The sequence below is a fragment of the Myodes glareolus genome, chromosome 2, assembly GCF_982192425.1.
Source record: "Myodes glareolus chromosome 2, mMyoGla1.1, whole genome shotgun sequence".
NCBI lineage: Eukaryota > Metazoa > Chordata > Mammalia > Rodentia > Cricetidae > Myodes > Myodes glareolus.
In genome coordinates this window covers 85,617,481-85,632,204 of record NC_142027.1, presented here as the reverse complement: position 1 = coordinate 85,632,204, position 14,724 = coordinate 85,617,481, and the positions used below count along the sequence as shown (strand labels likewise).

The 14,724-nt window shown below is 45.4% G+C and overlaps 1 protein-coding gene across 2 annotated transcripts; it reads left to right on the top strand.

Annotated features, from left to right (window-relative positions):
- The first annotated feature begins 6,066 nt into the window (after window positions 1-6,066).
- Gpr12 (G protein-coupled receptor 12) lies at window positions 6,067-12,653 on the top strand. 2 transcript variants are annotated; one of them, XM_085685080.2, is made up of 2 exons: window positions 6,067-6,182; window positions 7,221-12,653. In XM_085685080.2, the coding sequence occupies exon 2, from the start codon at window positions 7,309-7,311 to the stop codon at window positions 7,834-7,836; it is 528 nt and encodes a 175-aa protein (XP_085541206.1). In that variant the 5' UTR covers window positions 6,067-6,182; window positions 7,221-7,308; the 3' UTR covers window positions 7,837-12,653. The 2 variants fall into 2 exon arrangements, with proteins under 2 accessions (XP_085541206.1, XP_085541204.1); XM_085685078.2 differs by having other exon boundaries at window positions 6,818-12,653.
- The last annotated feature ends 2,071 nt before the right edge of the window (window positions 12,654-14,724 follow it).

Sequence of the window (14,724 nt, the reverse complement as noted above, 5' to 3'; positions counted from 1 at the left end):
AGGAGACTGCAGTCAGCTGACCAGTTAGCTGGTGCTGTCAACAGCGTGTGTGTGCTCTTATTCCCAGGAAATGCCCAGCGCACAGTGGGTGTTCCATCCGCACAGCCACCAGTCTGGAAGGTGCCTAACACCCTCGAATTGCCTAGAGAAAAGCTGCTTAGAATCTGAACTCTGCTGCTTCCCTACTGATTCAACAAAAAGAAATCCTTCTGTGAGTCCTTTGAATATGTCCAAAGCCCACATCACCACAGCCACGTCCATCAGCAGCTCTCAGGAGACATGGCATCTTCTCTCTGTTTGAGGGACATAAGAAAAATCAGCAATGCCTCAAGTTTTCGTGGAACCAAAAGTGTTTAACTCAGTGCACCCTTCTCTCACCTGAGGTCTCTGTGTGTTGATGAAAGCTTATGATTATAAAAAGTGTTTAACTCAGTGCACCCTCCTCTCACCTGAGGTCTCTGTGTGTTGATGGAAGCTTATGATTATAAAAAGCATTTACCTTATGAGGCTAGAAAGATGGCTTAGCAGTGAAGAACACTTGCTGCTCCTGCACAAGACCTGGATTTGGGTCCCAGAACCCACAGGGAAGCTCGGTACCACCTGTAAACCCTGCTCCAGGGGGGATCTGATTCCCTCCTCTGGGCAGCACCAGGCATGCACATGGTGCACAGATATACCTACAGGCGAGACATCCACACATATAAAATAAATATAATCGTCTTTAAAATTAATTTTTACTGCAAAGTGATCATAAAAATCTCCAGACACAGGCTGGTCTAAATGAGCATATTCAGCAAAATGATAGTTTGGAGACTCCATGTTAGTGTCTCCTTTTCTTGACTATTACTTTACTGACAGCAAAATACAGTAGCGTATGAACCCCATTTTCCTGGTATCATAAATGTTACGTGATCAGTGTAAACTCAGACGTGTGAAAGCCTTGCATGTGGGCAGGAACACACATGTGAAACAATCGACCATTAAACTGGGCCATTCTTCTTGCCACGCAAGGCATGCACCAGTTGCCCAGCCATGAACTGCCCTGACACAAAACCACAGTCCTCTCCAGGACAGGCTCCAAAGCTACAGAGAAACCCTGTGTTGAAGAAACACACACACACACACACACACACACACAGTCCCCCCCCCCACACACATACACACACACACACACACACACACACACACACACACACAGTCCCCCCCACCTTCCTTCACTGCTGGCAAGAACACAGCTGGAGCTCTTCCAGGTGCACTCTGCAGAAGTGGGGTGTAAATTTAATATGCCAGGCTTCTTTGCATTGCTGAAGGAATTAAACAGAAGGGATAATGCATTTGCTGCCCCACCTCTTCCTGCTCCCACTTCATTTGCCAGCACCTCAAGCCGGGATGGGAAGTGTGGCAGGACATGCTAACCCACACTTTGGCTGAAACATATCAAGTGTGGTTGGCTTCTGAAGCACCCTAGTATAAGCCAAACATCGCATCCACAAAATGCTCCATTTCCCCGTGGCAAGCTGCCCCTGATTGCAATCCATTTTCTGATTGCAAAATTAAAAAAAAAAAAAAAAAAAAAAAAGACAGTTAACACCAAGGTGCCAGCAGTTACCAACCTCAGAAGGAAGGGCATTTCTGGGCTCGCAATATCTGCTTCCCTCAAACCACGCAGAGTAGGCCACTGGGTGCTGTTAAACAAGGAAAGAGAGTGCTGGCAGACGCTTTCCAGGTGCCTTAAGGACGGGTCTCCTGGGAAGTCCGCTCAGCTGTGGAAGCACAGTGTCAGGCTAGTGGCAAACACCAAGCTTCACAGGAGAGCTCCTGACTGATTTGACATGTAAAAATCAATATCACGCTGGTTAAAGCAGACACCAGATCCCTCCACACATATGGTATGGGAGTTTCAATGTAGGCTGTAACCAGACTGGAAGATTTAAAATTTCTTAGTAAAGTTATAGAGTAAGCGGTCAGAAGCTAGATATTGAAGAGTCTATAAATGTCACACACACATCACTACCAGTGTCCTATAAAGCATGGAGTATGAACCAAGGCGACAGAGTCACAGGCAGGTCTCTTATGACCTTCATTACTGAAGGCTTTGCAAAACTCTCCAATCTGCCCATCCATCCCAAGTTATAGAGGGCGCCCACGGGCCTCCACCTCTCCACTCCTCTGGGAAAGTGCCCATTTGGGGAAGTTTAGGGACATTCTATTAGTCAACTTTTTGTCCTCATAACAGCATACTCGAGACAATCAAGTTACAAAGAAAAGAGGTTGACTTAGGGCTGCAGTTTTGGAAGCTTAAGCGTGTGTTTATTTGGCCCCATTGACCTGAGCCTGAGGTGTGCTAGCACAATACAGAGAATGCGGGAGGCAAAACAAAGGCCCTCCCTCCTACAGATTACCCTACCTACCAATAAAGCCACTCTGGGAACCACGTCCACACCTTTACAAACTCTCTCTCTCTCTCTCTTTCTCTCTCTCTCTCTCTCTCTCTCTCTCTCACACACACACACACACACACACACACACACACACACACACAGCCCAGCCAAGCTGGCTTTAAGCTTTCTACATAGCTAAGTGTAGTGGTTTGAAGGACGATGAGACCTATAATAGCCTCAAATACTTGAATACTTGGTTCACCCCCACCCCACCCCCACCCCCACTGGTCAACTGTCAGGGACAGATTAGGAGGTGTGGCCTAGTTGAGAAAAACCTGCCACTAGGGGTGGGCTCTGCTCCCTACTGGCTGTTTTATGAGATGTGTGAGCTTTCAGCCCTACCATCATGGACTCTAACCCTCTGGAACTGTAATCCTAATGGAATGCTTATTTTTTTTTTTTAAATAAACCACCTTGGTTATGGTGTTTTGTTACAGCAATAGAAATCTTAATTGATAAACCAAAGATGACCTTGAACCCTTGATCCCCCTACCCCCTTCCCCCCCCCTGCGTCCTTTTCCTGAGGTTGAAAAGCAAGATGCTGGCAAGCAGAGAAGCAAGGACAAACAGAACTAAACCAGCGAGGATCTGACTGCATTGCCAGGGAAATGCTTCCTGTAGCTTCAACTTCTTTCCCGTGAGTTACTCCAGAGTCTTCTCAGTCAGACAGTAAAAGGCATTAATCTAGTTTGAACTGGATTTCTGCTTTGTGGCAACAAAAGTCTTAAACACACCAATGAATAGGAAATTTGAAGTAAAGCTAAGTTACAACAGTCATTCAAGGGGCGAGGAGTCCTCTCTTCTTTGTCTTATACTGTACCACATATAATATTTAGACTGTATTAAATATATGTACATTCAGAAAAGCTCAATATAAGGGGACAAGAAAGGACTGCATGCCACGAACGTAAGTTATGAAAGAAGATATAAAGCTAATTGTTTCTCTAGCTCTAATTCTTCGTGGGTTTTTTACCTGCCAGTGGATATGTGCATAAAGCCATCAATGCTGAAAATGGGAAACTTCCTTTGAAGCTCCACAGTCCCCACTCTGACCGCCATTTCTCACAGTACAGATGCTCTCTGAGTCGTGTGACTTAGAGTCTGCTTAGTCTGGGGGTGGGATGTTTTTATTTATCTGGAAGTTCTTTGAGACAATAAAACTTTTTTTTTAAATGGGGGGGGATGACGGGGAGTCAGCTGATACCAGTCACCTGGAGTCACTGAGCAAACACAGCTGCCAGCTCTCAGCTCCCAGGCTCCTCCACATGACAGGACTCAGCTCCAGGTGTGGGTCTACTTGACTTCCCCCCTTCCACTCTTCTCAGGTTTCCGCAATGAGACCCTGCACACCTCTGCTGGATCACCCGGGTGCACTTGGTTCCTTGTCCACATTTCCCAAACATGCCACAGAGAGTGAATTCCAGGTCCGAGGAACAACTCACGGGCAGGACACTCTCACAGTAGTGAGAGACTGTGGTTTCAGGTTTGATCCTGAGCTCTGGGATACATGTAGGCAAACCCTACTGCTGAGTAAATTGAGCGAGCTTGGTCAAAGTCCAGATTGCTGTTGTTGGCTTGAAGAGCATCCAACTAGTCCTATAAATTCACTTATCCTGAACTGCACAAGCAAAGGGAGGCTCCTGAAATTTGTCCTGGTGACTTGATCTGTCTTTTTTTTAACTGCTTTTTTTGCATACAATATGCAATTGTTTATTTATCGACCTATTTATTTATTTTTTATTTTTTGAGACAGTGTTTCTCTGTAGCTTTGGAGCCTGTCCTGGAACTAGCTATTATAGACCAGGTTAGCCTCAAACTCACAGAGATCCTCCTGCCTCTGCCTCTCGAGTGCTGGGATTAAAGGTATGTACCACCACCATCTGGCACCATTTTCCATTTCTAAAAATAAAAAAAGGTGTTTATTTTACAAGTGTTCATCTATAAGTAGAATGTGTACCTTGGGCATGTAATGCTCGAGGAGGCCAGAAGAAGGTGCCATATTTCCTGGAACTGGAGTTACAGATGGTTATGAGCCACCTTATACATGTCTGGAACTGAACCCTGGTCCTCTGCAAGAGCAGCCAGTGCACTTAACCACTGAGCCACCTCTCCAACCCCACATTGCACTGCTTATCATGTTTCTGCTTATCACACAGGGAATAAAGGAGAGATGAGAAGCCCTTTACTGCAGCACTTGCTACCTGGGATGCTATTGATTTTTATCTGATCACTGAACTATGCTCTGCCCTTGAGTGCAAAGACTACATCTTACTGAATTTGTCCCTGCAGGCTTTAACACAGTCCTTGGCATAACAGGCACCTGATATGCCCTTATACAAATGACTAAACTCCACGGGGGTGGGGAGGCGCTCACTTCTCAAAGTGTGATGTCAGCAGCAGTAGCAGCATCGGGAACTGATGCTCGGACCCCTCCCTGGAACTGATGCTTTCTAAGTTAAGTTTCAAAAGTGTTGCTGCAGAGAATATAGGACCCAGAAAAAGTCTGGAAGCCTTCTGGGGGACATGACGAGATACAACACAAACAAAACTTCTCCACTGTGGCCCAAGGCAGAATCAATCTGTCCAGGGAGAGTTCAGAAGCAGTGTGAGGTCTCAGACTAGATGGAACAGTGCCACACCTTGGCCTTGGTGAGACTGAGGGAAGGGGACGGGGACCAGAAGTGCAGGTGAGAGATGAGGAGTTGAAGTGGAGGGTGTTGGTGGCAGAAGGCTGGAGCCACCCTGCAGAGCCAGCAGCTGATGGGTGTGAATAAAAGAGAATTTAGGGGATGAGAGGGTTAAAGCTAGGAGAAGGAATTTCTGTGAGATTCAGGGGAGGCAGAGGAACCAGGTGATGCCCTATATGAAAGATTCTCAGGATCCTTTGCACCGCACAACATTTAGGTCACACGGAAATGTGACATCTCCCACCTTTAAGCTGGAGATCATGTTTACATTTAAGATTTGATCCCGTTCCGGGATGAGAGTCGCAGGTCCACCCTTGTAAGGCAGACAAACTAGACTCCACAGATGTGGTAATGGAAATAATAAATTAACAGTGTCACTTTGGTACTTAAATGAATATTGGGTTTGGGCCAGTGCCTGCAGGAAGCTTTTGCAAGAACGCCCTAAATGATTTCCACCCGCAAACAGTTCCAGGAGTGCTTAATAAGTAAACTGGGCGATGATAACGGCGATCCAAGGAGCAGCAGCTTCCATCCGGTTAAGCGAACGTCCCCAGAGAACAATAACACCGAGTTTGCAGAGTGGCCAGCTGCAGCTTGCTACTGTAAGGCTCCTCCGCCACAAGCTCCTCACCGCCCATCCCTCATGCACATCCCGAAAACCCTATCGCCCTTTGCAATTCTTTTGGTCCTAAACCCGGCAGTTTAGGGAAAAGCATGATGAGACCGAGCCCTGGTGGCTAGGACTCCTCAGGAAAGTCACAGGAACCAAGTAGCTCCCTCCAGGAGCGGGTGCAGAGCGGATCTCCGCATAACTGCTGCAGGCGGGCGTCCACGGTGGCGGACTCCAGCCCTGCGCGCAGCTGCGACCTGTGGGGGCGCGCGCGGCCTCCTGGGGTTCCCGCGGATGCGCGCCGGGCGGGGAGCGCGCAAGGCGGAGAGCCGGGCGCGAGCGCCGCCGCTCACCTGCCGCGGGCGCCACCGCGGACGTGCCACGCGGGTGGCCCGCGCTCTTCGGCAGCATCGGTGGAGCCCCCCTCGGCCTGGGCGTGCCAAGGTGACCCCCGATGAACCCCTGCCCCGCAGGCTGCGCGTCCCCGAGGCTAGGGAAGCGGCCAAATGCATGCACATCCTTCTCTCTGTCTGTCTGTCCGGGCACCTTGGTGGTACACACCTACCTTTTGTGGCCCTTGCTCTCTGAGCCGTGCACACGGGGAGAGGCTGGGACACCCCCCCCCACCTCTTTGTTTGGGTCCGGAGGTGTGTTTGGGGGTGTGCACGCGCGTGGGGGATGTTTGGGAAGGGTGGGAGTTCGGGGCCCTTAAAATATTCTACCTTCCTGCAGACTTGTAGCTGCTGGGCGGTGCTCTCAGCTGCCCAGATGTCAAACAGTTGTTGCTTTTTGGCATACGAGATGCAATTAGACAATATCGGTTCTCAGCGTTTTGGCGAGGGCGGTTGTGCCGCCTCGGGAGTCCTGTCCCGTGTTTTCCTAGATGACAAACAGCGGTTCGGTTGTGGGGTTTAATCCATGCAGACTTCAGCTTTTGTTTCTAATTCCTGAAGCTCGTGGCAATTTTGACACTGGTTATCTGAGCCCAAGACTGTCTGTCTGTTTCTGTGTGTTTTGCATGATCTTGGATTGGCACCCTACCGTAGCCAAACATTAAAAAGCCTGTCTTTCCGTTGAAGAGGAAGGGGTTAAAATGAACGAAGACCCGAAGGTCAATTTAAGCGGGCTGCCTCGGGACTGTATAGATGCCAGTGCTCCGGAGAACATCTCAGCCGCTGTCCCCTCCCAGGGCCCTGTGGTGGAGTCAGAACCTGAGCTCGTTGTCAACCCCTGGGACATTGTCTTGTGCAGCTCAGGAACCCTCATCTGCTGTGAGAATGCCATTGTGGTCCTTATCATCTTCCACAGCCCCAGCCTGCGAGCGCCCATGTTCTTGCTGATAGGCAGCCTGGCTCTGGCAGACTTGCTGGCTGGCCTGGGACTCATCATCAATTTTATTTTTGCATACCTGCTTCAGTCAGAAGCCACCAAGCTGGTCACAATTGGACTCATTGTCGCCTCTTTCTCTGCCTCTGTCTGCAGTTTGCTGGCTATCACTGTGGACCGCTACCTCTCGCTGTATTATGCCCTGACGTACCATTCTGAGAGGACTGTCACATTTACCTATGTCATGCTGGTTATGCTCTGGGGAACCTCCATCTGCCTGGGGCTGCTGCCTGTCATGGGCTGGAACTGCCTGAGGGATGAGTCCACCTGCAGCGTGGTCAGACCTCTCACGAAGAACAACGCTGCGATCCTCTCCATCTCTTTCCTCTTCATGTTTGCGCTGATGCTTCAGCTCTACATCCAGATCTGTAAGATTGTGATGAGGCATGCCCACCAGATAGCCCTGCAGCACCACTTCCTGGCCACGTCGCACTACGTGACTACTCGGAAAGGGGTCTCCACCCTGGCTCTCATCCTGGGGACCTTTGCTGCGTGCTGGATGCCTTTCACCCTCTACTCCTTGATCGCGGATTACACCTACCCCTCCATCTATACCTATGCCACCCTCCTGCCCGCCACCTACAATTCCATCATCAACCCTGTTATATATGCTTTCAGAAACCAAGAGATCCAGAAAGCACTCTGCCTCATTTGCTGCGGCTGCATCCCTTCCACGCTGTCCCAGAGAGCACGGTCTCCCAGCGACGTGTAGGAGCCTTCCACCCGCAGGACACTGCTCTTCCAAGCACCCCCACTGCCCAGGATGGCCAGTGCGCTCCTCCTCTTCAATTCTTTGCACTGGATTCTCACAAGCAGAAGTGATGACATCAGTCATATAGGCGATGACAGCAGAAATCATGTCACCAGTGTTAAAAAAAAAAAAAAAAGACTTCTCTGCTCAGCATTTTGTTATTTGGTTTGGAAGTTATTTTTATTATTATTATTTTTAAATATTTTATTTAATAAGTTTTGTTTGTTTGGAGGGTGTAGTGGGGCCCCATGTGGCCATGAAATTATGCACAAGATTTTTAACCTAGACTTAAAAATAAATCAGAGTTTTTAAGGAACCTGAAGAAGGGATTACTTTTTTGGGCTTTTTTTTTTTTTAAATCAAGGTAGATCTTTCATTCTGTATGTATCTAACAGGATATGAACTTTTTCATATGACCAGAATAGTTTACATAATTATGTTTGGAAAGACTTGTTTTCAGGAACATGAACTCAGTAGTAAGTTATAAATAACAAAACCCCAAACAGCCACTACTCGTGAGAATTACCTTGCAGTTTCTCTGTGTTACAGTTTGGTATGCATGGTTACTTGTGGTAGTTAGACCACTAATTGCAACATTGCCACGTGAAACCCAGAATTAAGAGTCATTTTTCAATACAGTTTTAATAGATTCTTTCCAAAATGAGTCTCATAAAAACCATTTTGAATTACATGTGAGGTAGCTCTGACTAGATATGCCACTGTAATTTTTAAACTTCCGTCTGGTGGTTTTCAGAAAACAAAAGAGAAAACATTAAGAGTATCTATTGAAAGTAGATTATATTTATTTTTAATATATTCTGAAAAATAAATGAGTATGATGCTGTTAAGAAATATACAAACATCACCTTTCATTTTGTCTATGAATATATTGTTTTTCTTGCTTAAAATGGGTAGAATTAAGTATTATAAGCCAAATTTTTCTGGTTCATATTGTTGGTAGTGCAAAGTGCATCTGAAGCAGGTGGTCTCCTATCTTAATGACCAGGTCTGTGGTGCCCAGCTAACTTGACTGGTGTGTGCCATCTGTGATCTGTGTCCTGCGGGCTCACGAGAACAATGACCATGTGTTTGCTGGTGAAAAGTTTAACTTATTTTCACCAAAAGATACTGTGAATGCAACAAGGGCTCTGTTACCTGTTTTCAGAGAGAAAATTATTACAAGAAGGGAGTTGAAACACTCAGCAAGGTCATTGTGCCTGAATGTCCTTTTCCGTGAGAGCAGGCGGATGCAGACACAGACACTATCCCTCTGTTTGTAATGGGCTCATTGCTATGTCTCTACAGAAAGTGTGAGAATCCCTGGACGGTGTGTCAAGACCAGTATCCTTAGGTGGATCATTTGTAATAGGTCCCCCTCAAAGATTTGTCCCAGTCAGTATGCCCATGGTGGTTTTAGGACCAATATACAAAGCCTGAATGCCAAAGCCATTCCTCCAAAGCTGCTTCTCAACTCTCACACATGAGAATAAATCCTCTACCTGAATCTGCAACTCCTCTTTGAGGCTCTTCGCAGAAGCACGTGAGGGGGTGAAAGAGTCAAGACGTGGGGAGGAATTTTCAGCACTGTGTATTCACCCCCAATCCAAATGACAGCTTTAAAACATCTCTTTGGAATATCGGAGAGGCTTGGCAGAATGCACAGGTGGAGTCTGTTTATTTATTTACCTAAATATTTGATTTATTTTACTTACATGGAGATGCATGTGTGTGCATCTGTGTGTGTGCAAGTGGGTGCAGGTGCCCAGAGAGGCCAGGAATATCCAGCTGGCCTGGAGCTGGAGTTACAGATGGTTGTGAGCCACGTGTAGATGGTGGGAAAAGAACCTGGGTCTTCTGCAAGAGCAGCCAGTGCTCTTAACCACTGAGCCATCTCTCCAATAAGTTAGTTTAGATGTGGGCATGGGAATCTTCACAATGAGTTCTTAAAGCGACAGACGATGTTTCATGGAAATGGAAGCTCTCATTTGCGTATCTCTGGTAGGAATTACAGGAGAGCAACACATTCGCCTGAACCACGTGTGTTCTCAGCTCCACACGTGGTGTCTTACCAGCTTTTTTTTTTTTCCTAAAGAAACTGTGGCTGCAGAGAGAGGTGAAGAAACAGAGTGAGGCTACAGAGCTGGAGTGGAGGCTCGAACTGACGACAGGCTTTCCTCAGCGTAGATCGGGTCCCTTCCCTGTATAATGTTATCTTTGATCCCTCACTCCACAGAAACCTGCTTTTTAGCAAGTCACTGTTACAAAACCTGGGTTCTAGAATTCGGAGAACACTTCCAGTTTAAAATTACATGGGGACCAATAGCCCAATGTGGGTAAATGTTTTTGTACAAAGTGAGTTGTGTGAAACGGTCTTATAAATATTTATTAAGTGGTTGTTTAAAAGGTTTTACATTAATTTGTTTGTGTATGAGTATATGTGTACATGTGTATGGGAGTGTGTGTATGTATGTATGTGTGTATATATGTGTGTGTACCTGCATATGCATTTGTGTGTATATGTGTGTATGTATGTACGTGTGTATGTATGTGTGTATATATGTGTGTGTGTGTATCATGGTACAAGTATGGAAGCCTGAAGACAATCTGAAAGTTAGTTCTCAGGTCTCTCTTTCTACATGTGGGTTCTGGTATTGAACTTGAGTCATTAGGCTTGGTGGCAGGTGCCTTTTACCTGCTGAGTCATCTTACTGACCCAGTGGTTGCTATTGGCCCATGTTTTTGAAAACCACCTGATTTTACCCAAGAGATTTTTCTTCAGTCTTATTTCCTACAAGATTTCTCTATATTTTGATAGGAATGCCACTAAGAAATGGGCACCTATCTCAGTATATGTATATGTGCACAAAGCTATGAGTATATATTAGTTATATTTTGGGCCACTTTAGAACAGCAGAGAACAATTACAATTCCTACTTACCAAGTAATTTATAGTCTTGTCAGTAGAAATAGTTGTATCTGTGAGAAAATTTAATTATTTTACCAGACTCCTTCATTAGTCCAGAGTATTTACCCAGATGGTGACTATCTGAATTCTGTCTCATTTTGGTTTTTGCCTTTCTTTATTTAAGTCAAATCCACTCGGTTTTCCCTCTTTTTCTTTTCCCTTGCTGAGGTTGAAAACTCAGCTCTTTGCTCTCGCTAGGCAAGTTTGTGGTCACTTAGCTACATACCCAGCTCCTATCAAGTTTGCTAGTGGTAGGAGCGGTCCTTCTCCCTTCCTGGTAGCTGAGATGGGGGCCAGGGCCTTCCTCACTTAGATGCCTAAATCAAAGAACCAAGTTGTGGGTCAGAAACAGTCATAGACTTCCCCAGGATTTGGAGCAGGATGGAAACATGATAGAGACAGGAGTATGTTTCATACCCTAAAGAGCAGAACAGAGATTTCTTAAAGTTAAAAAAAAATATATTCATCAATTACTAAAATACTGGTTACCTTGGCTTCACAATCTCAGGAAGCATCCTGCGGAGGGGAGCAGACACCATCCCACGCTGGAAGAGCACACTGCATCAGTGACCACTCTGGTGTGATTTTGAGCCATGGTCACACTCGTTCCTACCATGCTGATTCTCACAAGGTTGACACTGGAACATGCTGCTTACTTGTCCCGTCTGAAACCGGTAATGCTTGTTGTGTGGCTTTGGTGTTCATTTAGGACCTTTAGATATCTCTTGAACTTTAGGAATCATTTAACTTGGAACTGGAGAGATGGCTCAGTGGTTAAGAGCACTGGCTGCTCTTCCAGAGGACCTGCGTTCAATTCCTAGCACCCTCCTGATAGCTCAGTACTGTCTGTAACTCCAGTTCCAGGGAATCGGATACCCTCGCACAGATATACACACAGGAAAAACAGCAATGCATATAAAATAAAAATAAATTAATAAAAAATCATTCAACTAAGGATTTTTTAAATAGTTTTATACATTGTAATTAAATTAGGAGATGTATCTGCCTTCTTGAAAACAATGAAGGAAAAGATTATGGTCACTTGCATAAGGGTATCTAGAATGTTCTGTATTTAAGAGCATATGAATCCCCCAAAAACCTTGTTAAAAGTTCAGATTCAGGCTCCTGGGTCCTGGGCATGGCTGAGTGTCTCACTAATTCCTGAGGGATTCTGATATTGAGTGTCTGTAAGTGACACTTTGAAATCTCACAAAGAAAATGTCAAATTTCCAACATATGTAAAATATTAATATAATACATAAATATCAATCCAATAAATACACGTATTTAAAGTGTTTATCCTCCTGAGTGCTAGTGACTAAACAGAGCGTGTCCAAAGGCCACGAACCTTAACCTTTTCTAGAGTCTCCCAATATGGAGCTACGAAGACCTAGGACTGTATGGGTTCCACGTCATGGTCTCGCTGTTCTAGATCCAACTTTCATGATCTGAAGGTAGTAATTTCTAGAAACTCTATGCAGTGTCCCATCTGCTGATGCCCCTCCCAGCAGCAAAGGTCTTCACTTCGAGTTTTCAAGGGCAGAGGCTCTTTCTGACATGAGTGGTTTGTGTGTGTGTGTGTGTGTGTGTGTGTGTGTGTGTGCGCGCGCGCTCACACATGGGTTCACCTCGGGGTAATTAAGATGAAAACCTTTGTTCTTCAGGCTCAGTGCTGCAGCTGAGTTCACCACAAAGCAATCGTTCTCCACAGGGACATCAAAGGCCTGTGAAGCGATCTCACTTCCATTTGACATTTATCTGTAACCTTTTTTTTTTGTGTAGCATTAAAAATTCTGTTAACCTTCACCCAAAACATTCATCTCCTGTGCTTTCGTTCTGTCCAAAGAGACGAGAATTTTGCATTTTGTTTTCTCAGACAGAAGTAGGTTAACGTAAATAGTTGCGGTGAATACCAGCACACAACTTAAATATCTCCTTTGTAGAAAATCGTTTTAAAAGTGATTTAGGTTTGTTTTTGTTTTTGAGACAGCATCTTTTTTTATGTAACCCAGGTTAGAATCTGATTTTTTTTTTTCCCCTCTAGATTCCAAATCCAGTATGAAAGGTCAGGCCTGGGACACTGAGGCAGGAGGGTCTGGAGTCTAAAGCTAGCCTGAGAATCTAAGAATTTTTCTCTTCCTCTTCTTCTTCCTCCTCCTCTCCTTCTCTTTCTTCTTTTCCTCCTCTTCCTCCTCTTCCTCATCCTCCTCCTCTTCCTCCTCTTCTTCCTCCTCATTCTCCTCCTCCTCTTCATCTCTCTCTATAGGAGTCTAAAGTTGGGCACCAGTGAATAGACTTTTCACTTGAAAGTAAGTTTAGAGGCGAAATGAAAATGCTTACTTGGACACAGATTATCTTGGCGTTTGGTTATTTGGATAGATCATTTTAAGTAGAATATTTTAAACACTAAACCTAAAAATAATAAGACTACAGAATTTTCAGTAAGGTTCGGAGTTACATTTCTCAACCAAGTAACTTATTTGGAGTCCAGGGGAGTCCAGGGTGACTAGAAATGTGAGCTTTTCCACAGGGAGGGGCTGCGGCCAGTCTTCTACAGATGTCATGAAGTCATTGGGGTAAACCCTGGGAGGGAGTTGCTTCTGATCCAACTGTATCTTCCTTCTAGGGCCATTTGAACCACAATAAATTGTTTCTTGTATTCTACATCATCTAGTACTTGGAAGGAAACCAATAATGATGTCTTTTCTAAGTCAAACATAAATCATCTGGGTCCAGGTAATTTTGTAAAAAGAAGCTATGAACTCTCCTCTAACAACGAGCAGCAATCTGTTAGTGTCCTTAAACCCAGTTTTTCCCCATTGCCTTAGAATTCTGTTTTGTCTGGACCTAGCATCCGGAGGTACAAAGACACTTTCCTAATCCCAGGAGTTACGATCACATTTTTGTGTTGAAAAAGATGTGTTTGTGGTTGGCTGGGAAGATAGCCCAGTGGTTATGGTGGTATACTGTTCTTCCAGAGGACCTGAGTTCATTCCCAGAGCCTGTCAGTTGGCTCACAACCACCTGTTAGCCCCAACTCCAGGGGATTGGGTGCCCTCTTCTGGCCTCTGTCGGTACTGCAGTCATGTTCACAAAGCCACACAGAGACCCCACACATACACACAGTTAAAAATAAATCTTTTTAAAAAATGGTTGACTATTAATGGCTTTCTCCTTCAAGTAAAATCACCCCAATTACATAAATCATTTATTTTGGGTTTTATTTTTGTGTATTTCTGGTTATTTTCCCGATTCATTGTTCGTTGCCAATTTTTCTTCCTCTGAACAAACATTTCCTGGCATCAAGTCATCAAAGCGGGAAACCATCATGAGACATGCACTAATAGAATACTTTCTGGTAGAGAGAGCTGTTGCACACTCTGTTTTGCAGAATGCAGGTGTTTAGAGAGTGGTCCATCGCCATCACCACCAACAGCATCTTATGGGAACATACTCCAATAGATTTTCCAGCCTGACCCCATTTACTACTTAGAACTCAAGGAGTGGGGCCCCGTGATCCAGGGTTAACCCTCCAGGTGTTTCTGATGTGCAGAGTTTGCTGCACTCTAGCATCAGATAAGACACTGATGTCTCTGCATCATCGGGACCCTCTGGACTCATTCCGCCACAGGTGCTAAGCAGCCCCTAGAGACGACACTGAAATCAGCTTGTAGATTTCTGGTTACTGTTTTCAAGGCATTGCTAATTTGTCAAGCTCAACTAAACTCCAGCTGCCATGGGCTCTGTGTCACGGTCACCCTGTATCTGATGTCCCTCAAATAGAGAGCAACTTGGCGATGAGGCATGCACATTGTGGAGTCTTTTCCTGTTCCTGATCATGAGCACTGTGTGAGTGGCTTCATCCATCCATCCATCTCTCCAAT

What these genes read in the sequence shown, in the direction of transcription:
- Gpr12 (XM_085685078.2), top strand. Translation starts at nt 6,832, where the DNA reads ATGAACGAAGACCCGAAGGTCAATTTAAGCGGGCTGCCTCGGGACTGT.